The sequence below is a fragment of the Dipodomys spectabilis genome, unplaced genomic scaffold (genome assembly GCF_019054845.1).
Source record: "Dipodomys spectabilis isolate Male_0828 unplaced genomic scaffold, ASM1905484v1 ptg000360l, whole genome shotgun sequence".
Taxonomy (NCBI): domain Eukaryota; kingdom Metazoa; phylum Chordata; class Mammalia; order Rodentia; family Heteromyidae; genus Dipodomys; species Dipodomys spectabilis.
Genome location: NW_024871037.1, coordinates 2,743,090 through 2,767,733, shown reverse-complemented (window position 1 = coordinate 2,767,733; position 24,644 = coordinate 2,743,090). Strand labels below are relative to the sequence as shown.

Sequence of the window (24,644 nt, the reverse complement as noted above, 5' to 3'; positions counted from 1 at the left end):
TTCTGTTCCACGACCTTCCCTCCTGGCTTGCACCAGCCAGCTGGAGACTCAACTCAGCCACCAGCAAAGCTGTCAGTGGAGCTGTGGTTCAAGTGGTAGAGCTAGCCTTGAGCCACACACACACACACACACACAAACACACACACACACACACACACACACACACACACACACACACACACACACACACACACAGAGTGGGTCTAGGGCTTTGGCCTCTTCCTTTGCTTTGGGTCCCTCCAAGGTCAGGCAGCTGCTAAATGCTCAACCTGGATTCCTGCAGAACTTATCCCATAATTCCCAGGGCGGAGGCCCAGACCCCAGGCCATCTCCCTTCTCAGAAGCCTCAGGGCCTGACCCAGGTCCACAATCTCTGTCACTGGGCTCAACATGTAGAGTAGTGTGTGTGTGTGTGACCACACAGCTCAGACTCAGATCACTGACCACCAGGGGGTAGCAGAGGCTGCATCTTGCAATTCTGGGGAATTAGGTCTCTGGCTAAGACAGTCCAAGCTCCTGCTGTGCTTAGAATTGGGCATTTTGCAGCCTTCTGTGGTTTGGAAAGCAGTTCTGTTCTTTCAGATTTTTAATTTTTTCTTCATGGATACTTTTTCTTTCTAAATCACTCGCCATCAATTATCACTGGTACAAGTTGTTGGAAAGTGAGTTTCTGGGCTGGGCGCAGGTAGTTCGCACGTATAATCCTAGTTACTCAGGAAGCTAAGACCTTAGGATGTAGGTTCTAAGCCAGGCAGGAACAGTCTGTGAGACTCTTATGTCCAATGAATCACCAAAAAGCCATTAGTGGAGCTATGGCTTAAGTGGTTGAGCACCAGCCTTGAGCATAAAGGCTAAGGGACAAGCCATGTGTTGGGGGCTCACACTTGAGTCCTATACTCAGGAGGCTGAGATCTGAGGATCATGGTTCAAAGTCAGCCTAGGGAGGAAAGTCCATGAGACTCTTATCACCAATGAACCACCAGATAACTGGAAGTAGAACGTGGCTCAAAGGGATAGAGTGCTAGTCTTGAGCAAAGAGTTCAGGGACAGTGCCCAGATCCCTAGTTTAAGCCCAGGACTGGTGTGTGTACACATGCACACACAAAACAAAAAATTTAGTGTTATGATCAAATCAGATCCTCTTCTGTAATGACTCAGCATTGGTTTTCTTCTTTTTTGTTGGTCCTGGGGCTCGAACTCTGGGCCTGGGAACTGTCCCTCAGCTCTTCAGCTCAAGGCTAGCGCTCTACCCCTTGAGCCACAGCACTACTTCTGGTTTTCTGGTGGTTTAGTGGAGATGAGAGTTTCATGGAGGGCTTAGGGAGGTGGCTCAGTGGTAGAGCGCTTGCCTTGCATGCATGAGGCCCTGGGTTCAATTCCTCAGCACCATATAAGCAGAAAAAGCTGGAAGTGGTGCTGTGGCTCAAGTGGTAGAGAGCTAGCCTTGAGCCGAAATGTGGAGGGACAGTGCCCAGGCCGAGTTCAGGCTCCACTACTGACAAAAAAAAAAGTTTCATGGACTTTCCTGCCTGGGCTGGCTTTGAACCACAATCCTGATTTCAGCCTTCTGAGTAGCTAAGATTACAGGCGTGAGCCACAGCACCCAGCGTGGTGGTGGTGGTGGTCTTCTTCTTCTTCTTCTCCTCCTCCTCCTTCTTCTTCTTCCTGCTCCTTCTCTTCTTCTTCCTCTTTGTGGGTTGTAGTGCCTGAACTCTGGGCCTGGGCGCTGTCCCTCAGCTCTTCAGCTCAAGGCTAGTGCTCTACCACTTGAGCCACAGCGCCACTTCCAGCTTTTTCTGCTTATGTGGTGCTGAGGATTCGAACGCAGGACCTCATGCATGCAAGGCAAGCACTCTACCACTGAGCCACCTTCCCAGACCTGGTATTCTTATCCAGTGATAAATCCAGAGTTCTTACAGTGGCCCATAGGGCCTCATACATATTCCTCCTCATTAGGCTCCCACCAGGGTCAGGGTCATATGTGGATATGTATGCATACTTCATTTATATATTTTCTATATAACTTCACAATACAATCTTTAAATAGTTGCACAAGGGGAATAGCCATTCAACATACACAGTTCATGAGTACAATGCATCTTGATCTATGGAGTTCCTCCTATGAAGTCTAGTCTTCTAGTCTGTCTCACTCAGCCCCAGCCCCAGCCCCAGCCCCAGCGGCCTCCTGGTAGTTCCTCTCACATGCCAGGCACATTCTGCCTCAGGGCTGTGTATTGGCTTATCCCGCTGACTAATGCATTCCCCTGGAAGCAGCCTCATGCTTTCTTTTTTTTCTGCAAATCTCTGATGAAAAGTTGATCTTTAGTGAGGCCCACTTTGGCCTACCCCCTGACCCCCTTCCCTCTTGCTCTTACCTTGGGGATATTTGTATTTCCCATAGTACTAACATCTCCTATCAAGTGATATGATTTAGTGGTTGTGCTTTACATTTCTTTTCTGAATCCAACTTTCTATCTGGGATGGATGGGTTAAGGAAAGCATCTGGTCATTGATAAGCTTGCAGGTGCTGAAACAATACCTGTTACAATAAATACTCTGTGTGTGTGTGTGTGTGTGTGTGTGTGTGTACTTGAATTCAGGGCCTCAACCTCTCACTTGATTTTTGTTGTTGTTGTTGTTGATTGTGGGGCTTGGACTCTGGGCCTGGGCGCTGTCCCCGAGCTCTTCAGCTCAAAGCTAGTGCTCTACCACTTGAGCCACAGCACCACTTCTGGTTTTCTGAGTGGCTTATTGGAGGTAAGAGTCTCATGAACTTTCCTGCCTGGGCTGGCTTTGAACCTCGATCCTCAGATCTCAGCCTCCTGAGTAGCTAGAATTATAGGTGTGAGCCACTGGTGCCTGAATCACTTGATTTTTTTTTTTCCTCCTCAAAGCTGTAGCTCAGCTGGATGCCAGTGGCCCACACCTGTAATCCTAGTTACACAGGATGCTGAGATTTGAGAATCACGGTTCAAAGCCAGTCAGGGCAGAAAAGTCTCTGTGAGACTCTTTTTCTCATGGACTTTCCTGCTCAGGCTAGCTTCGAAGTGTGATCCTCAGATCTCAGCCTCCTGAGTAGCTAGGGTCACAGGTGTGAGCCACCAGAGCTGGGCTTGAATGCAGACAGTGTGTGGAAAGACACCCACCCCCCCTAGGGGTTGCCTGTCTTCAGGATTGACTGTTATTTCTCTCACTCTCCTAGAGCCAAGGGTTCCAGGCAGAGCTATAGCCCCATCTGTAGGGAAGAGGTCGGAAACTCTCCGAGGGTCACTTTGGGCTGCCTCTGTCTCTAGGTCAGTGTCCAGCCTTCTCCTGGAGCCATTAGACTCCTGGGTGAGTCCCCAGGCTGGAGTCAGGCGCCTGGAGATAATGGGAATAAGACTCAGGAAGCCCCTTCTGCCCAGCTGGCACTGTCCAGGGCCAAACAGCCACCAGCTTGAGGAAGTTCTTTCTTCAGGGGTTTCCAGATTTGGCAGCTGCCTTGTGAGTTCAAACTGGATTTTTCCTGCTGTCCTTACCACAGTAGCCTAGCCTGGTGCAGGGTCTCTCCTAATGAGAGTTTGGTGCCAAGGCCAGAGCAGGTCCATCCTGCTGTGATTCAGCTGGTTTAGGCCTGCCTAAGGCAGTGGGCAGTTTCCCAGTCTCCTCTGCCTCCTGGGCCCAGGCCAGGGCACCTGATGCTCAGGCCAGGACTCCCTGTAGCCCCTGCCTGCCTTGCCTTTGACTTTTCCTTCTCCCAGCCACTCAGAGACCCCCCACCCCATTCCAAGGACTCACTCATTCATCTTTATTCACAGTAGATTTTACTATCAATAAAGATTTTAGCTCCCTGGATTTTTTTCTTTTTGATCTCCTGGCAGAAGATTGGCACAGTAATTGGGGAGTCAGGGAAAGGTAGGAGGCCCACTTGGGGCTTCTGCATGGCTCCGCTGTCCCCCCCAGCTCAGACCCTCTCTGGAACTGCTGGGGATGCACCTCACGTTGCTTGCTTCTGGAGGCCTCTCTCTGTCCCACTTCCTGGGGCCTCATTAATTCCTCCCCACCTCACCCCGTGAGAAAGCAGGTCTGTGCTGAGCTTGGCCTAGCTCCAGAGCTGGGTCTGAGCACTCCACTGGTTGGTCTGGAAGGCAGGAAGGTTGAGTGAGTGGGGGTCTTCCCCTGCTTGACCCTCATTCAGGCAAGAAGATGTGTGTGTGTGTGTGTGTGTGTGTGTGTTTCTATTACCATATGTATCCTGAATCCCCACCCTGCTTTCCAGGAACCCACAGACCATGGAGACCAAGAATATAAAAAAAGCACAATTTGTCTTCTGTATAATATTTATAAAAGAGGGCCGTTAGCCTCCCCACCCCTGTCCCAGTCTTGGGGCGTGGGGGATCTTTGGTTCCCAGGGGTAGGATAGACTCTGGGCTCAGCCTTTCTTCTCCTAGTAGTGGAATGTGAGATATGGACCCAGGAATTGAGTTTGGGAGTCCCAGCCTCCCTGGGACTGGTGAATGGACAGGGGAAGTGACCCCTTTGGAGATGTATACCCCATCCACAGCAGAACCTCCTGGCCCAAGCTATGGGGTACGGAAGATCCCCTCTTGTGAAGGAGATAGAAGAGAACAAAAGGAGCCACTTGGTCCAAGTTTTCTAAAATGAGCCAAAAGGTTAAAAAGGAGGAAAGGGAATAATGAGCTGGGGGAGAGAAGCCCTCTGGGGGCACAACTCTGGCCATGAAGGGGGTGTTGGGGGGAGGCTGGGTTACCAGCTCTGGGTTCCAGTTCTAAGTGTCCCAGTAGGCTTCTGGACCACCTAAATAGCCAGATGTTGTACTTCAGTGTATGCAGCTGTGGGAGGGGGTGGGGGAGATGAAGGGTTTGGGTGAGATCTGAGGCCACAACCCCACCCTGTTCCCTGCTCAGGAAGCCCCCCTGCAGCTCAGGATCTCAGCAGGTGGTGGCCAAAGGGCCTTGCTCCTGGCTCTTTAACAAAAACCTTCCACAGAAGAGGATGTGGGCAGGGCCAAAGGCCCTGGTGTTTATGAGTCTGTCTCCCTTGTCTTTCTCCTCCCCCCCCCTCTTCACCCCCCCCTCCAACCTGGCCACAGGATGGGAGCAGGGGCTTGGAGATTCTGGACCAGGGGTGCTAGAATGTGTAGACAGAAGTAGATGAAAGTCATCCTTAGTGGTTTCCTCCATGTCGGCTGGTCCCGGAGACCCAGTCAATGATAATGAAGCTCAAACTCATGGTCATTAGTAAGAAGCCAACCACGGCAAAACAAAGAGCCTGTGGAATCCAAAAATGGGAATCACATCAAAGGTCTGGAGACCTCACCTCCCACCCCTTCCCAGCCCCACACCAGTCTCCCAGCCTTCAAGCCACTACGAACCAGGATTTTGGGTGTGGATCTAGCAGGCTCCTTCTCAGTGGGGATAATTCGGAAGTAGAAGATGGCAGGGAAGATAAAGATGAGGCATGGAGCAGAGGTGGCACCTATAAAGATCATGGATTAAAGTTTGCGGGCAGACCCTTCAGGAAGATCAAACATTCCAGGCTGGGAAGGTGGCTCAGTGGGAGAGTGCTTGCCTAGCATGCATGAGGCCTTGGGTTCGATTCCTCAGTACCACAGACACAGAAAAAGCCAAAAGTGGTGCTGTAGCTTAACCTTGAACAAAAGAAGCTCAGGGACAGTATTGAGGCCCTGAGTTCAAGCCTCGGGACTGGCAAAAAAAAAAAAAAAATTAAGAAAGAAATAAGATCAAACATTTCTCATCAGGAGAGTTTCATGCTGTCTGATTCTGGGGCTCCAAGAAATAATACACTCCCCTCCACACTTTTTTTGTGTGTGCCAGTACTGGGGCTTGAACTCAGGCCCTCACACTTCTTGCTTAGCCTTGTCTGCTCAAGGCTGGAACTTATTTTTTTTTTTGGTTGGTTCTGGGGCTTGAACTCTGGGCTTGGGCGCTATCCCTCAGCTCTTCGGCTCAAGGCGAGCACTCTACTGCTTAAGCCACAGCGCCACTTCTGGTTTTCTAGTGGTTTATTGGAGATCAGAGTCTGTCGGACTTCACTTGCTCAGGCTGGCTTTGAACCATGATCCTCAGATCTCATCCTCCTGAGTAGCTAGGATTACAGGCGTGAGCCACTGGCGCCCGGCTTCAAGGCTGGAACTTCTACTACTTGAGCCACACCTCTATTTCTGGCTTTTCACTAGTTAATGAGAGATAAGAGTCTCTTGGATTTGTCTGCCTGGGCTGACTTTGAAACTGGACCTTCAGATCTCAGCCTTCTTAGTAACTAGGGTTACAGGAATAAGCCATTGGTGTAAGGTCCATTCCTGGATGGTGAGCAGACCCCGCCCAGTACCTGTGTTACCTAGGCAACTGGGACACCTGGAAGAGGTCACATCTGCATCCACTGAGGTCACATGGATCTGATGTGGCCACACCTTTCTCCCACCTGATCCCACTTCCTCTTACCTGGTCCCACTTCCCTTTACCTGGACACACGTTTCCCTGCCCCTACCCTACATAAGGCCAGACGCCCTCTTTGCCAGACGCATGGAGTGCCAACCTGGTCTGGTCCCAGCAGGTCTACTGAATAAACCTACCCCTTACCTGAATACCACGTGCGTGGTGCTGTTCTTACTTGGCTACCTCTTTTGAAAAACCTAACAATTGGTACCCAGCCCAGGCTCAAGTGTCTTCCCATATCATCCTCCCAAGGAGCTGGGACTACAGGTATGTACCACCATTTCCAACTTAATGAAATCTTTTGTTGTTGTTGGTCATGGGGCTTGAACTCAGGGCCTGGACACTGTCCCTGAGCTCTTTTGCTCAAAGCTAGTGCTCTACCATTTTGAGCCATAGCACCACTTCTGGTTTTCTGGTGGTTAATTGGAACTAAGGGTCTCACAGACTTTCCTGCCTGGGCTGGCTTCAAACTGTGATCCTCAGATCTCAGCCTCCTGAGCAGTTAGGATTATAGGTAGGAGCTGCCAGCAGTTCAATGTACTCTTTTGTGGAGGCTCCTCACCTTTGAGGTCCACCCAGGTCTCTCATGAAGGAAGACAGACTGAGTGGCTTTGAGCCTTTGAAAGGAATTGACAAGAGCCTCAAGGAAAAGATCTAATAGTGTGTATGGCTAGCAGCCGTCACTGAAAGTTTAGAGTGTGAGCTCAGAAATATGCCAGGATTTGCAGAAGTCAAACTCCTTAAGGGCATGATCCCTAACTTCTATAACAAGATCAGCTTCTTACCAATAATCCCAAAGATGCCCAAGATGTTGGGGGCGAAGATAACCAGCAAGTTAATACAAGTGAGCAAGCCAGTGGCAATGATCACGTGTCTCAGCCAGCTGAACTCCTGGTTCTGAAACAGCATCTGCTGAATAGCTCGGCGTACCTAGAGCAGGTGGGAAAAGCCATACATACATGAGCCTCCATCTATGACCCTTCTCTCCCTCCACATCCACAGATCCAACCACCAGTCATCTGGGCTCACCGGGAACAAAACGATCGGCACTGTGAGTGTCACTGCTGTCAACACGGCCACACGCACACACAAGATGAGCACGTCGAATGAGTCCACTTTGTTGTAGGTGTGCAACAGTTCTGACTCGACTCTGTCTGTGGTGGGCAGGGAATGGGAGGGGGTCAGTAGGCTAGGAAGGGAATGGTGGCATGCAGAGTGTGTGTGGGGGGGGACCCTGCCTTCCATCATGGCCTCCTCCCTTGCCCCCCATTGGTCCAGCCATACCATAGAAGGTGAGGTAGCCGAAGAGGGCAGCCAGGAAGTACATGACATACATCACAGCAATGGACAGGTTAGAGATGTGTTGCATCTTCTTCTTGGAAGGGCTGTGTATGAGGGTAGGGGGAAGAGGTGCCTGGTAACCAGATGGGCCACACTGGAAGGCCCAGATATACTCCAAGGTGATCTCTCCTAGTAGCAGCTACAGAGCTCTAAGATCAGATGACTTAGGTCCACCCCTCCTCAACCAACATACAACCTAAGATCACAGCATTCTCCCAAGTCAGCTCAAGGCCTGCTCTGCCCTATCCTCCCTCCCCTCCTCCATCAGCTGTAGACACCTACTCCTTGAGCTCCGTATAGATGGGCAGCACCTCAGGGTGGCAGACGAAGGCGAAGGCCATGATGGGGATGGTATATGCTGTCTGGGGACACGTGAGACCTGGTCAAGGAAGGCCTCCACCCATCAACCTCCTCCCAACCTCCATCCCTGGCCTGGCCTCTCAGAACCTGTGAGTTGAGGGTGAAGTAGCTTGGGGTACAGAGAGCAGCAGCGTCAAGTTCTGCCTGCAGATGTGCCTTCTCCTCCATCACCTCCACGTGGCTGAAGTTGCCTGTGCCATTGGTCAAGTTGGATGGCAGAGGACAGGGCACTTGGAACTTCTTGTAGATGACCTGAGGTAGGAGGAATGAGTGCATCAGATCTAGACAAGGCTTCTTATCAAGACACCGTGAAGCCACATCTGGATCTGCATTGAAGGAGGAGCTACCTTCTGAACCAGGCTTCCCAAAGACATTTGCCTTCTCTCAGATTGAGGACTCCCCTAGGTAACTATACTCCTCTATTTCTTTCTTTCTTTTTTTTTGGGGGGGGGTCCGGTCGTGGGGCCTGAACTCTGGGCCTGGGCGCTGTCCCTCAGCTCTTCAGCTCAAGGCTAGCGCTCTACCACTTGAGCCACAGCGCCACTTCCGGCTTTTTTCTTTTTGCTTATGTGGTGCTGAGGAATCGAACCCAGGGCCTCAGGCATGCAAGGCAAGCGCTCTACCACTGAGCCACCTTCCCAGCCCTCTCTCTTTTTTTTTTTTTAATGTCAGTTCTGGGACTTGAACTCAGGACCTGGGTGCTGTCCCTGAAGTGTTCTTGGTTTTGTTTTTTTCTGCTCAAGGTTAGTTCTCTACCACTTTGAGCCACAGCTCCACTTCCAGCCTTTTTTTTTTAATTTTTGGTGCTTAACTGGAAATAAGAGCCTCACAGACTTCCCTGTCTGAGCTGGCTTTGAACCTCTATCCTCAGATCCCAGCCTCCTGAGTAGCTAGGATGACAGGCGTGAGCTACTGGTGCCCAGCAATTACCCCTTCCTTGACTGACATGAGATCGACTCACAGCAATTAGAAAGAACACCATGCAGCTGAGGGAGAAGCCACTGGAGTAGCCGAGGTAGCCTGCAAAACAGGGAAGGGGAAGGAACTTTTGAGACTGGTTGGGAGGTGGGTGGGTGGGGCTTCTCTTTGTCCCTCCCACATCCCTCCAAGGCCACACCCACCAAGCTGCCGCATCAGTGCCAGGGGCAGAATGATAGTGGAGGACACCAGGATCACCAGGTAGTTCCCATTCATGTACCAGTCCCTGCAGGAGTTAGAGTACAAAGCCAGGCTCAGAACCCGCCCTACCTGCAAAAAGGCACAATGCATAAGGGACACAGGCTTCCTGGCACAGCTGGTAACCTTACGATTACAGCCGTTGTTGCTATTTTCTTCAGTACACAGGGGTCTGGGGAAGTGGGTGAGATGAAGGGACCTGGCTGGGGCGGGGGTCGACTGTGTTTTCCACAGGGGTCTCAGGGACTTGCCAATACTAATACTAAGTCCCTTGTGATTTCTTCTGACAGCTATCTTGTAGCATCTGTCCTGGAAATGGATGTAGGGCATGGGATGGTATAGAGAGTATGGCCAGAACCATCCTTCTAGGACAAATTCAAAGGCTAACTCCTTGGGACAAAGGGCAGAATCTTTCTTTTCTTTCCTTTTCTTTTCTTTTTCTTTTTTTTGGTCAGTCATGGGACCTGAACTCTGGGCCTGGGCGCTGTCCCTCAGCTCTTCAGCTCAAGGCTAGTGCTCTACCACTTGAGCCACACACAGAGCCACTTCCGGCTCTTTTTTTGCTTATGTGGTGCTAAGGAACTGAACCCAGGGCCTCATGCATGTGAGGCAAGCACTCTACCACTGAGCCACCTTCCCAGCCCTAAAGGGCAGAATCTTAACTCATTCTCACTCTCCTAGAAGCTACTCTCAGCCTCATGGCCCCTATAGCTTGTCTGGGCTGGTATAGCAAGAATAAGGCCTAATAATTTCCTCTCAGTCCCTAGCCACAAAACAAGATGGACACCCAGTCAGGGCTGGCTAAAGGGATAGGCAATACCTCCCCCCACACCAGCTTAATCTCTTGGTAGTGGCGGAGGGGGGGGGGGGGTGTGATCCGGTGGTCAGGAATAGCAAGTGCTTAGAGTTAAGCCAAAGGCTCTCAGCTCACAGGCGGGGCTCAAGGCCAGGGGGGGCCCAGTTTCTCCAACCTTAGCTTGTTCCAGCCCCATCAAGTCCATCCTGGGGGTTCCCAGGTACCCCATAAACAAATGGGAATGAGTGTTGCCTCGGCTGGTAGTTCTCTTGTCTTCTACCAGCCTTGAATCTGTCTTAACTCCTCCAACCTCGGCTGGGCCTCTCCTCCCTTCCCATACCCAGGGCCAGTAGTGGGTCTCAGGGGGAAACTAAGGCCTTCCTCCCGCCTCACACCCCCTTCAGGCTCACGAAGTCTGCTCTTCCAGGTTCAAGAAGGTCTGGATGACAAGAGGCAGCTCAGATTTGATAATGTACAGATAGCTGGACATGGCTGCAGGAGAGAAAGAAAGAGGCAGGCAGGTAGGTGCTAGGGTTGTCCAAGGGAAGCAGCCTTTAGACTTTCTCAGCCTCCTGTCCTGCCCACCAGCCTCACCTCCGATGTTCTGAAGCGTGATGGCTAGAGCTGCTGCCAGCTTTCCCGGGGTCCCAAAGGCACGGTAGCCCAGTTGCTCATAGGCACGGATGCCTATGGAAATGAAGTTAGGGGAGTCAAGAGAGCTCACCCAGTCTAATCCCAGCCATCCCACTGTGCAGGCTGGCGAGAGACTCACCCACAATCCCTGAGGACTTGAGGAGCAAATGGATGGAGTAGCTAGAAAGCAGGGCGACGGCTGTCAACAGGAATCTGGGTGAAGATGGCGGAAAAGAGGCTGCTGAATGATCCCTTGTCTGGCCGGGGCTGAGGTTTGGGTGTGTGTGTGTGGGGGGGGGAATGGAGGGGAGGGGTCTGGGAGGTCCCAGGGGAGTATTTGTGGTTGGGATATTTGGTGCCATCGTAAAAATAAATGCTGCCTGTCATCCTAGCTACTCAGGAGACTAAGATCTAAGGATCACAGTTCAAAGCCAGCCTGGGCAGGAAAGTCCATGAGACTTTTTTTTTTTTCTTTTGGTTGGTAGTAGAGCTTGAACTCTCAGCCTGGGCTGTCCCCTGAGCTCTTCAGCTCAAGGCTAGTGCTCTACCACTTGAGCCACAGTGCCCACTTCTGGCTTTTTCTGTGTATGTGGTGCTGAGGAATTGAACCTAGGGCCTCTTGCATGTGAGGCAAGCACTTTACCATTGAGCCACCTTCCCAGCCCCTCCAGGAGACTCTTATCTCCAATAAACCACTAGAAAACTGGAAGTGGTGCTGTGGCTTTAGTGATAGAGTGCTAGTCTTGAGCTAAAGAGCTGCCAGACAGCACCCAGGTCCAGAGTTCAAGCCCCAAGACCAAAAACAAACAAACAAACAAATAAATAAATAAAATTAGCCCAGTCAGGAAAGTTTATGTGATTCTTATCTCCAATGAACCTCCAGAAAATTGGAAGTAGAGCTGAGGCTGGAAATGGTTGAACACTAGCTTTGAGCATAAAAGCAAATCTAAGTTCTATAAGCTCCGGAAGTATGACCAGAGGCAGAATATAACCTTGAAGAGAGGTTGTAGGTCAGGGGTACCTTGTGACTTTTTTTTTAAACCAGTCTTGGGGCTTGATCTCAAGTCCTGAGTGATGTCCCTGAGCTTTTGTGTTCAAGGCTAGCACTCTACCACTTGAGCCACAGCTCTACTTCTGGCTTTTTGGTCATTAATTAGCAATAAGAGTCTCACGAATTTTCCTTTCTTAGCTGTCTTTGAATTATGATGCTCAGATCTCAGCCTCCTGAGTAGCTAGGATGACAGGCATGAGCCATCAGTGCCTGACCTTTTTTTTTTGCTTGTTTGTTTTTGGTTGGTCTTGAGGCTTGAATTCTGGGTTTGGGTGCTATCCCTCTGCTCTTCAGCTCAAGGCTAGTGCTCTACCACTAGAGCCACAGCACTACTTCTGGTTTTCTAATAGTTTTTTGGAGATCTGAGTCTCACGGACTTTCCTGCCTAGGGTGGCCTTGAACAGCGATCCTCCGATCTTAGCCTCCTGAGTAGCTAGGATTATAGGTATGAGCCACTGGCGCCTGGCAGTGCCCGACCTTATCACTATTTTCTGAGCATCCTTCTCTTGAATCTTTGGGACAAATATATTTTCCATTCAACCTGCAGATTAGAGGTCCCAGGTCAGGGACACTGTGCCCACACAAGACCTGGCCACAACAAGCCCCACAACTGACAAAAAAAAAAAAAAGACCTGGCCACGGGTTTTGGCCTAGCATTTATAAATGTGGTAGAACAGACACAGGTCTGTAAGGCTGGCCCTGTGGGTTTACTGGGCAATGAGGTAGTCTTGTCTGCCTGTGACTGTTTTTGCAGCTGTGGTTTGGGTTTAGTGTCAGAGGTGCCCACCCACCGGAGAGTGAATAGGAGGGTCTTGGGAGGTTGTGGTTGGTAGCTTGTTTAGGACTGTCTAAATTCAGAAAGTTTGCTGAGGTACTCACAGGAAAAGAATGATGCCTGTGTTGGCCATAGCGTAGGCGAGCCCCAGAATGCCGCTGCCCATGATGGCATTGCTGAGGTTGAACACTGACATCCCAAATGATGTCTTGCCCTCAAACTGCAGGAGACCGGAGTTGGGTGGAGAGGGATAGAGAGTCAGAAAAACATGGAACTAGGTGGGCACCAGTGGCTCACCTGTCATCCTAGCTACTCAGGGAGGCTGAGATCTGACGATCATGGTTCAAAGCCAACCTGGGCAGGAGAGTCCCTGAGACTCTTAGCTCCAATAAATCAGTAAAAAGCCCAAAATAGAGCTGTGGCTCAAATGATGGAGTGCTAGCCTTGAACAGAAAAGCCACTCAGGAATAGCTCTTAGGCCTGAGCTCAAGCCCCAAGACTGGCAAAACAAACAAACAAACAAACAGGAAAACAACAAAACAACCATGGGTATGGTGGTACTGTCCCTCAGCCTCCCATCACCAACCCCAGAGCACCCCATTACTGTGCCGAACCTCCCCACAGTCCCCCAAAACCCTTTGGATGGTCCAGCTCACATCAGTAAAGTGTGGCTCCTTGCTGGGGCTTTTCTGTAAGAAGCTCTTGCCTTCCACACAGCTCCTTCTGGAATCCTCCATCCTGCAGACAGGAACCAAGGTTGGTGACTGAGATCCAGTCCTGTGCAGTGGACCCCCTGCCCATCCTGTCCAGAGCCTCCACTTAGATCCTTTTCTACTCACCTCTCATTGCCCGTGGTAGGCATGCCCACAGGGAGTAGGCCTTCCAAGTGTTTGCCGTTGGGCACCAGCTCTACCATCTCTGTCTGCAAAGGTGCTTCCATGACTTGGAGGCCACAATCTGGAGTTCTTGCTCTCACACCAACAGTCAGGCAGGTGTCTGTGGAGCAGCAGGCCCTCTGTTATCTTTGGGCTCACAGCTCAACCTTCCATACAAGGTCATAGCAGAGGCTTGCTCAGGACATATGCTCACCTGAGTCTCTGCCTACTGCTTCACTGGGGGGCGGGGGGTCTGCTTTAGGATGACGGAGTTAGCTCTTGAATACCTGAGTTCCCCCAAATGTGTGTGTGTGTTTGTGTGTGTGTGTGTGTGTGTGTGTGTGAATCCTGGGATTTGAACTCAGGACCCAGACACTGTCCCTTAGTTTTTCACTCAAGGCTGGCAATTTACCACTTGAGCCTTCGCTCTACGTTCGGCTTTTTGGTGATTCACTGGAGATAAGAGATGCACGGACAGGGTCGGGAATGTGGCTTAGTGGTAGAGTGCTTGCCTAGCATGCATGAAGCCCTGGGTTCAATTCCTCAGTACCCCATACACAGAAAAAGGCTCCTAAGTAGCTAGGCTTACAGATGGGAGTTACCAGTGCCTGGCTTCCCCGGGACATCTTGATGGGACACCTCACCATGTGAGTCTTTGCAACCTCAGTTTCCCCATCTGTAAAGTGAGTGTCATTTGTACGTGGCCTGAGCTGACCCGGCAGCAGGAGGATGCTTGAATCCCAGGTCCTCAACCCTCCTCTTGAGTGTGCCCTCAGGAATGACTCTCCCTCCCGACCCCGGTTTTGGTACACAGTTTCCTGCACTGGGTCTGGGTGCCAGGACCCTCCTGTCCAACCTAGAATGGCATTGCCTGATGGCTGGAGGCCTTGGGAGAGGGTGAGGGCTGTGGGCCTTGTTCCCAGCCGCCCGGCGGGCACTGCTGGCAGCCAGAACAAAGGGCTCTCTGTGGGCTGAGAGTTGGCTCTAGGAACAGCAGGCGCAGAGCTGTACCCCCACCCTCGAGCTAGGGGCCTGAGGCAGTGCTGGGGCCTGTGGACACCTGGGCTCTTACTGCCTGGCTGTGGTGAAAAGCTCTGAAGGGCCCTTCCAGGAAATGGGTGTTTCAGGGCCTAGATTCTCTGGGCCACCCAATCCTAACCTTCCACATAGTCTTGGTCAGGTTTTCCTTCAAGCCTCTCCTCTCTCCTCTCCTGCCAGGGTCTGGCAACGCTCAGGTGCCCAACATCCAGATCATCCGCTAAATAAAGCCCTTGCTTTTTTGGAGTCTCCCCTACCCCCCCAGCTAGGATTCCAGGGCTTGGCCTGGATCACTAGTCAGTACCTCTTTCTTGCTCTCAGGAGTTGGTTGTGCCTGGAACTCAAAAGATCCAGCTTCCCCGTTCCCCCTTTGCATTACCCAGACCACTCATTGGCTCCTCTCCCATCCTTGGGACCAGGAGTTGACTACCCATGCCCAAAAGGTGTCTGGGCATCATAAACCAGGTTCTGTTGGGATATCCTGAAAGCCAGACAAGCTAGAAGGAGGGCTGAGCCAGAATGGAGACCAGAAGATGGGGTAACTCTGTTGGAAGAGACAGCCCGCCATAGCCTGTCCTGAGTCCCATGCTGCTTTTCCCAAATGATGCTTTGAATTCTCATTTTTCTCATTTATTATTATTATTATTAATTAATTAATCTTTGTTGGTCATGGGTCTTGAACTCTGGGCCTGGGCACTGTCCCTAAACTTATTCAGCTCAAGGTTAGCACTCTACCACTTGAGCCACATCATCACTTCTGGCTTTTTCTGTGTATGTGGTACTGAGGAATGGAACCCAGGGCTTCATGCAAGCAGGTGAGCACTCTACCACTAAGCCACATTCCCAGCCCCCATTTCTCTCATTTTAGAACCTGGTAGTCTCTGGTCTAGCTCAAGGGATGAGGTGAATAAGGAAGTTGGGACTAAGCTCTGTGTGTGTGTGTGTGTGTGTGTGTGTGTGTGTGTGTGTGTGTATGTGTGTGTGAGTCCTGGGTTTGGGTTTGAACTCAGGGCCTGGGCACTATCCCTCAGCTATTTTGCTCAAGACTAGTACTCTACTAGTCACAGCTTCACTTCCAGCTTTTTGGGTGCTTAATTGGAAACAAAGTCTCACACACAGGCTTTTTTGCCCAGACTAGCTTTGAACTGTGATCCTCAGATCTCAGCCTCCTGAGTAGCTAGGATTAGAGTCATGGATTTAGGCTTTACATTCTGGTATCCTTAAACTTTAATCACTGATCAGGAGACTTCCCTCCCTCATTTCCTTAGGCCAGAACTCAGATTCTGGGTACCTTATATCTAACACCATAACTACCTCTACCTTCTCATCTGCTTGCTCTGAGTCCCCCTTCTCCTCCTAGCCTGTCTACCCCGGGCCATAGCAATATTGGTTTCTCTTCTTGAGCCATCCCTGAGACTAGAATTCCCTAGGCCAGCCTGTTCTCTAAGCTTTTCTATCACTGTTTCAAGGACTCTACCTGCTCACTTATATACCAGTGCCAGGTCTCCAAAGTCCTTTCACAGAGCCCCCTGGTACTCAGCAGGTTGCCCATGCCCAGCCCCCCAACCTGGGCAAGCTGGGACAGGCCCTCAAAGAGTACTAAGTCTGAGCCGGCAGCCTGAACAAAGCATCCTTCTCTGCCATTTAATAACTGAAGCCCTGAGGGCTTGCCTGGGCTGGTGTGTGCAACGGGTGCATTGTGTTCTGGCTGAGGTGTCCCACCGGGACACCTAGAAGCCAGCCACTGCCTCCAGGGAGACCACAGTTCCTAGGCTGTAGGAGTTGTGGAAGGTTCTGGCTCCATAGTCTCTTACTCTGTAGGATGTGAGACTAGACCTTTGGGGCCTGGTGGCTATCATTCATTCCTCATTGCCGAGTCTCAGGCTGGGCCAAAATCCTGGCAAAGATAGGAAATAGCCAGCGACTTCTGCGTTGAAAGGGGTAAGCCCATAAATCCCACCCTCATAGCTCCTGCTAGAAGTGAGCCTTGGGCTGCGAATGTGGCTTAGTGGTAGAGTGCTTTCCTAGCATGCATGAAGAAGCCTTGGGTTCACTTCCTCAGTACCATATAAATAGAAAAAGCCAACAGTGGCACTGTGGCTTAAGTGATAGTGTTAGCCTTGAGCAAAAGAAGCTCAGGAACATGCCCAGACCCTGAGTTCAAGCCCTAAGACTGGCCAAAAAAAAAAAGTAATCCTGGTGAGATTCTTCTGGGATTCAGAGGAGGGCCGAGGTTAGAGGTAAGAGGTAGATGGCAGGTGCTTGTGGCTCACCCCTGTAATCCTAGCTACTCAGGAGGCAGAGATCTGAGGATCACAATTCAAAGCCAGCCCAGGCAGGAAAGCCTATATGAGACTCTTTTCTCCAATTAAGCACCCCCCAAAAGCCAGAAGTAGAGCTGTGGTTCAAGTAGTAGAGTGCTAGCCTTGAGCACAAAAGCTCAGAGATAGTGTCCAGGCCCTGAATTAAAACCCTAGGAATGGCACTGGCGTACACGCACGCACACACGCACGCACGCGCACGCACGCGCGCGCGCACACACACACACACACACACACACACACACACACACACGATAGAGCATTTGCCAGTCAGCCTGCACAAGTTCCATCTCTAGCAACTCAATACCAAAATATAAAAAAAGAGGGAGAAGGGAGGGAAAGACCTGCTCCACGAGATGATATAACTAGGGCTAAAATTCCACAGGAGTTCTAAGGTGTGGAACAGGACAGAATGCCTCAGGCAGAAGGTACAGCATGGGCAAAGGTCCTGAGGTGTGGTATAGAGCAGGTGGTGTGGGTGGAATGAAGGTTCTGTGGCTTCAGACAAGTCTGGCAGAACATTAAAGGCTGGGTCAAGGTTTGTACTTCAGTCAAAGGTAGGGCAGAGGGTGGGGTCCCAGAATGGGGCCCACGGGGAAGATTAGCTTGGCTTTTCACCGGGGACCCCAGCCATTTCCTGTGGCTGGAAGCCTATTTTTCACAGCTCCTGACCCTCAGGCCTCCTTTGCATGGAGGAGTCAGGGCAAACGCAGGGAAGAGCTCTTGCTTCAGAAAAGCTTCTAGCCCAATGCCACCAGTGGCTCAACCCCTGTAAATCCTAGCTACTCAGGAGACTGAGATCAAAGATCGTGGTTCAAAGCCAGCTCAGGGTAGGAAAGTTAGTGAGACTCACTGCCAATTAACTACCAAAAGCCAGAAATGGAGCTGTGGCTCAAGAGTACCAACCGTGAGGGAAAAAGTTAAGAGACCAGAGCCCAAGCCCTGAGTTCAAGCCTCAGTAGTGTCACATAAAAAAATAAAGAAAAGCTTTCAGGAGATCCTAGTCCACTGTGGTGAAAGGCCAGATCAGCTGGGGCACGGGTGGCTCACGTCTGTCATCCTACCTACTCAGGAGGCTGAGATCTGAGGATCGTGCTTCAAAGCCAGCCTGGGCAGAGAAGTCCAGGAGACTCTTATCTCCAATGAACCACCAGAAAACAGGAAGTGGCACTGTGACTCAAGTGGTAGAATGCTTGCCTTGAGCTGAAGAGCTGAGGGACAGTGCCCAAGCCCAGAGTTCAAGCCCCATGACCAACAACAACAACAAAAGGCCAGATTAGGTACTTGGCCTGCTTGCACCTCAGAGTGGGTCCCCAAGGGTCTTCCAATGTCTAGGTCTCCTACAAGGCTGGAGAGGAGCCTCCTGGAAGCCTTGGCCTATAGAGCGGGGTGGCCCAGAGAAGGGTCGAGTCTTGGGACACAGAGGTCATTGGCCAGGTCATCAGAATGGCATCCATCATGGGTACAGTGTGGAGCTGAGCAGTAAATCACCATCTCAGACCATGGTTCTGGGCCAGGAGGGGCAGGAGTTGCAAGATGGCACAGCAGGTAACGCCTGCTCATGCGGATATCACCAGAGTGTGAATTTGTCAGGCACACCTTGGGCGGGTGTTGAGTTTGGCTAATTAAAGACTTGTAGGCTCAGGAATCCAGGCCACAGCCGGCTGGCTGCTGCTTGAAGCAGTTGCTATCCCAAGAGTCCCCGGGCTTGGAGCCCTGCTTTCCTCACCAGTGCCCAGGGGCAGATGAAGGTCTGCAGTGGTGGGCCAACTACAAAGGAGCATCCGTGGTGTCCTTCCCTTGGTCCTGTGGCTACTGTGCATGGATGGAGGTGCAGGTTCCATGGAACTTACTGCCAGGGCCCAGACCCCTCAGCCCAAGGACTTAGATAGAAACAACTGATCTGGCTTGAGTTTACTATGACTATGCCTCAAGGACACTCCAGTTCTAGCTTAGCTCGTGTGTGTGTGTGTGTGTGTGTGTTGGTACTAGGGCTTCAGCTTTCTGGTGGTTATTTGTAGAGGAGAGTCTCATAGACTTTTCTAGCTGGGCTGCCTTTGAATGGCAATCCTCAGATCTCAGCCTCCTGAGTAGCTAGGATTACGAGCTACTAGCTACTAGCATCTGGCCACACTTTCCTTCTTGGTTAAGACAGGGTACCTAGCATCCATCTCCAGCTACCCCTACTCCTACTCCTACTCCTCCAGGCTTCCGAGGAAACATACCCTCTCTTAGGACAAAGAAATAGGATGCACTGACAGGTTTGAGTTTTATGTTCTCCACACAGTCAGGGGCCGCTGGGAGCTGATGTGGAGGTCAGAGATCTAGGCCAGGGCAAGTAGACAGCTGTTAGAACAGAAGACAGTATGAAAAGAAGGGGCTGGGAAGGTGGCTCAGTGGTATAGCGCTTGCCTTACATGCCTGAGGCCCTGGGTTTGATTCCTCAGCACTACATAAGCAAAAAGAAAAAAGCTGGAGGTGGTGCTGTGGCTCAAGTGGTAGAGCGCTAACCTTGAGCTGAAGAGCTAAGGGACAGCGCCCAGGCCCTGAGTTCAGGCCCCATGACCGGACCCCCCCCCCAAAAAAAAAAAAGAAAAGAAAAGATATCCTTGCAGCTGGATGCCAGTGGCTCATGCCTACAATCCTAGCTACTCAAGGCTGAGATCTGAGGATCAATCAAGATTCAAAGCTAGCCTGGGCAGACTCTTACCTCCAATGAATCACCAAAAAGCTGTGAAGCAGAGCTGTAATTCAAGTGGTAGAGCACCAACTTTGTGCAAAAAAGCTAAAGGATAGCACCTAGGCTCTGAGTTTAAGCCCGAGTAAACACACACACACACACACACACACACACACACACACACACACACACACACACACACACTAACATCCTTGGCAGGTACCAGTGGCTCACAGCAGCAATCCTAGCTACTCAGGAGGCTGAGATCTGAGGATGGCAGCTTGAAGCCAGCCCGGGCAGGAAAGTCTGTGAGACTCTTCTCTCCACTAAACTACCAAAAAAGATGAAAGGTGAGCTGTGGTTCAAGTGGTAGAGTGCTAGCCTTGAGCCAAGGAAGCTCAAGCTCCAAGATCAGTTTAAAAAAAAAAAAAGACACACTTACCCCCCCTCCACCAGGCCATAAATCCAGATTTTTTTTTTGTTTGTTTGGTTGTGGGTCTTGAACTCTGGGCCAGGGCGCTGTCCCTCAGCTCTTCAGCTCAAGGCTAGCATGTTACCACTTGAGCCATAGCACCACTACTTACTTTTTCTGCTTATGTGGTGCTGAGGAATCGAACCCAGGGCCTCATGCATGCGAGGCAAGCACTCTACCACTGAGCCACCTTCCCAGCCCCAATAAATCCAGATTTTGGTCATCATAGATCTCACTTTCGCTCCTGCCACAAGTGGCAGGTGTGTGGCCAGCACTGGGTTAAGATGTGAACACACACAAGGGGGGGACATAGCCAGGTCAAGGCTAATGCCCCAGAACATTGAGGTATTGGCCATACCAATCTCTCATCCCCCCCAGTTCCCTGGCCCTGGAATCTAAAGTCTGTGCTTCTGTATTCTGGGCATCCGGAATTGTCTAGAAGGATCTGAGAGGCCCAGCTGGGGCCGGAAGATAGACTTTCCTGTGATAAGGTACATTTCCTAGACACCAAGGGAGACTTACAAGCCACCTTGGCCTCACCTCCCATCATCTAGTCCCGGATCCTCCTTGCTTGGGCAGCCTTCAGTGAACTATCAAGCTCAAGTTGGCCAGAGCCACCAGCAGTCCCCTTCCCCCACTCCACTGCCAGCCCGCTGGGAGGGACGTGCAGCCAGAGGCCCAGCTGAGGCAAAGGACAGGACATCACGTGACTGAGGCCCCCCCAGAGGCAGGGGAGACCCTACGCCAGCCGGCCCATCTTTCTCCCTGCTGACCCAGAATCCCCTGGAGGCGGCCAAATATTTGGACAGCCGGACTTGGGCCCCAAAGAAAAGCTGGAACGCAGGCCTCTGGCAATTTAGGATTCATTATAGACCCTGATAGGGGGCTAAAGGCAAGGTCGGTGTGGAGGAGGGGCACCATCAGAGGTCAGAAAGAGGCAGAGAGAGGCCCAGGGAGGGAACAGAGAAAGACGAGGGAAAAATAACACACACACACACACACACACACGCACACACACATTACACATACTGTTCTAGGCAGACCACAGGCCCAGGAGCATGGGACACAATTAGAGGAAAACAGAGAGACAAAAACACTTGTTGATAGATGGTTTAGGCATTCAGACAGGGAGACAGAGACAAAGATAGCCAGAGAGGTGAGAAAAAAAAAGAGAGAGATGGCCAGCCAATCAGAAACAGCCAGGTAGACAGACAAACAGAGCAAGAGATGGCAAAGGGACACCTCATGAAAGACACAGAGAGCCCCAGAAAAATCAAGAAGGGGAGAGGGAACCAAGATGCCTTTTCTTGGTGACAGTAGACCCAGTGGGCTCTGGGAAGACAGTCAAACACCCCAGAGGCCACTTGAAGTCCACTACCTCATCTCTAAGTCTCCATATGGTTGGGCTATGCTTCTATCAGGTACACTGCCAGTCAGTGACCAACCTTGTTAGTGCCTTAAGACCGAGCTCATCTGGAAAGCGCAGGGAACCCAGAGCCAACACCTAAGGCTTGTCTACCTGAACAGTTAAAAAGACATGACAGTCAGCCAGAGTGACTACCATTGTCAGTGGCCACACACATGTGCAGACGTGCTGGCTGAGAGGCTGTGTACAGGACGTGGCCCGCAGGGCGGAAATTCAAAAGCAAGCAACTTTAGGCCCCTGGCAGGAAAGCCCCTCCTGCCCTAGCAGCTGGGCCTTCCCTTTGGTCCCCCCAGAAGCCTTGCCTGGTCCTCTGGAGCCCCACCCTGCCCTCCTGTGTCTCCTACCAGGCAGAATGAAAGGCCTACCTCTTCAGTATTCTTCCATTCACCAGACTGCTGGTGTTCAGTAAGTGGTCAATGAATGGAGGGGGTTCAAGGCCCTTTGAGCCAACCCTCAGCTCATCTTAAGTGTTCTAAGAGGGCCTGTTCTCTACTGTGCCTGGTGTCTAGACTAGAACATTCTCCCATGCGCCCTACTAGGCTGCACATCCCATTTCAGCTTTCTGCCCCCCCACACTCATCTCTTCAGTAGGCCACCGTCTCCTCCCTTATAATATGTATTCCTGACCTGGCACCGATGATTCGTGTCTGTACTACCCAGCTAGTCAGGAGGCTGAGATCTGAGCATTGCCGTTCAAAGCCAGGCCAGGGAGTTAAGTTCACAAGTATCTTTTCTTCAATGAAGCACCAAAAAGCCAGAAGTGGAGGTGTCACTCAAGTGGTAAAATGCCAGCCTTGAGCAAAAAAGCTCAGGGACAGCATCCAGGCCCTGAGTTCAAGTCCCAGTACTAGCAGGCACACACACACACACACACACACACACACACACACACACACACACACACACAAGCAAATATGTTCTTATGTTCCTATCTAGACTTCCATGGTATGTTTCACTCAGCTTAAAATCTTTCTTTGGCCCAGAACCATGAACCACCTCCCTTTCTCATCATGCCTCAGTTTCTCCATTTAAGGCTACTTGCTAGGGCACTGGCACAAGCATAGGAGCAACAGGCAATCATGGCATCGCCATGTGGAGCCCTGGATGGCAGGAGTTTGGGAGGCCAGTGAATAACATATCCACTGGGTCCAAGCAGAATGAAGTTCTGAGACACACACCTTGCCCAGAAATCAGAGATTGCCATTCCTGATTTCAGTCATTCATGGTCTCGCAGAGAAGTGTCAGGCCTGGCTTCATACAATCCCAGTCCATCCTACCACTGGGGATTCTTAGAGAAAGCCTCCATCTCTGGTGCAGAAACTCCCCCTTCCAAATAAGAACTGCTTGGATCTCTATAGCATTTGCCTTTCCAGATGGAGTGCTCCAATGGACTGGTCTTTCTCTTCCAGAAGGATCTAAGCCCCCATCCTAGACTGTCTACTAAGGGGTTTCTTCCAGGGGTGATGCTGTTGGCAAGCATGGCAGGAAACAGGTCTGGTAGGCTGAAGGAAGGACTCAAGAGAGTATCCTGGCTCCAGGAGCAAGACCCTTGGCGTTAGCCCTTCTCAGTCCTCTTTGGGAGCCCATAGCTGGGCACAGGGTTCAGGTCACTGGAGGGGAAAGGGCAGATTCCCCACAGGCCCCACCCCTGGCCTCCTTCCTCCAGTGTAAACAAACGCACGCACTAGCCATGGCCAATGAAAGGGGCCAATGAGGGGGGGGGGGCGGGCTCATGCAAACTGAGTCTGGGTCCCTTCTCTCCTGGGGACCCCATGGCAGGTGGGGAAGGGGACATCTGCCCTCCCCCCAACGCCACAAGAACCCTACTCTCCCAGCTTGCCCCCCCTTGCAACAAATGGGGTAGGGGTTCTGGGGTAAGCATGTACCCCCCCCCATGGCCCCCTTAGGAACGCGATCTGCCCTCAAAACCTTGCCCAAGGAGACTGGGATAAATGCACCCAGATTCCCAGCCTGCCAGCACCGTGTCGGGTGCTCTGGGGGGAAGGGGGGCCCCTCGGGGACCCTCTCTAGTCCATGCTGGGGGGGGCGGCAAGCCAGATCGAGGTACCTCTGCACCGACTCCCCAACTTCTCAAACTAGGTTTCCGGTGATCCCGGGACGAGGGATTGAGGGGTGGGGGACAGCTGTCCAGCTCGGCTCGGCCAAGAAGTTTCTAGTCAACGTGGGGCCCCTGTGGGGACCTTGGCGGGAGCTCAGAGCCGGGTTCCGCCGGGAGCAGGTCTGCAAACCGGTGCCCGGGACTCCACGGAGCCTGGGCGCGCCGTCTGCTTTGGTGGTGGTGGAGGGGGGGATCGGGGTGGGGGGGGGGGAGGTTTGACATCGGAGAAGGGGAGGGGGGGGAGCTTGCCCAGAGCAAACCCCGAAGGGGCTCAGCCCTCCCTGCGTCCCTGGACTGGGAGGAGGAACGGAGGGGGGGGTGTCCACGGGTCCCCCCCACCCCCCCTCCCCGCCGCCCCGTCCCGTCCCCGGGGTACCTGGCCTCGTGGGCGGGCAGGCGCGGCGCTCCGCTGCTCCGCTCGGGCTGGTGCGGTCCGCCGTGTTCCTGGCAAAGCACAAGGCTGAGAACAGAGACGGCCCCGGCTGGGGATGAAGGGCTCCCGGCCCCGCCCCTGGCCCGCCCCCCCTCCCCTCCCCTCTGGCCCCTGTCAATCCCCTGGGCTGCCTGCTGGGGGGGGGGGGGGGAGGGAGGAGGAGGGGCTGGTCCTGGGGAAAGGCAGTGGGTGGGTGGGGGCCAGGCCGGCCAGGAGTGTGTGTGGGGGGGGATCGGAATGGGGGGGTGGAGAACATGGGGGACCCCAAGACCCCTAAGGTGGGAGAGCTGGGATGGAAAAGATACCCTGGAGTCTTGGGATGGTGTGTGGGGTGGGGATGCCTCAGGGCCCAAGCAGACTGTCTGTCAGAACACTGGCGGCCCTTAACCCCTGAAATACTTTGCCTTCGGATCCCTGAAGCCAGAGGGAGAGCTTTCGCCAAGAGGAGTGAGAACAAGGCAAAACTTCACTTTCCCCAGCTGGGGTAGGGTGGGGTGGGGGTGGTCTCTGAATGAAGCCACCACAACTACGTATTATCTTGAGTGCCCAAGGCTCACACCTGTAAATCCTGGTTACTCTAGGAGGCTAAGATTTGAGGATCAAGGTTGGAATCTCTAGCTCCTGTAAGAAAAGTCCAAGAGATTATCTCCAGTTAAGGAGCAAAAAGCTGCCAGTCTCACCAGTAATGGG

At 52.0% G+C, this 24,644-nt stretch overlaps 1 protein-coding gene across 1 annotated transcript; it reads right to left on the bottom strand.

Annotated features, from left to right (window-relative positions):
* Positions 1-4,305: 4,305 nt before the first annotated feature.
* Positions 4,306-24,002, bottom strand: Slc38a3 (solute carrier family 38 member 3). The gene is made up of 16 exons (XM_042666040.1): positions 23,898-24,002; positions 13,430-13,586; positions 13,247-13,328; positions 12,695-12,810; positions 10,904-10,977; positions 10,726-10,818; positions 10,542-10,623; positions 9,281-9,363; positions 9,121-9,179; positions 8,247-8,411; positions 8,082-8,161; positions 7,743-7,843; positions 7,488-7,612; positions 7,244-7,388; positions 5,375-5,478; positions 4,306-5,271 (listed from the first exon to the last, which is right to left on the bottom strand). The coding sequence occupies exons 2-16, from the start codon at positions 13,528-13,530 to the stop codon at positions 5,167-5,169; spliced, it is 1,515 nt and encodes a 504-aa protein (XP_042521974.1). The 5' UTR covers positions 13,531-13,586; positions 23,898-24,002; the 3' UTR covers positions 4,306-5,166.
* Positions 24,003-24,644: the final 642 nt, after the last annotated feature.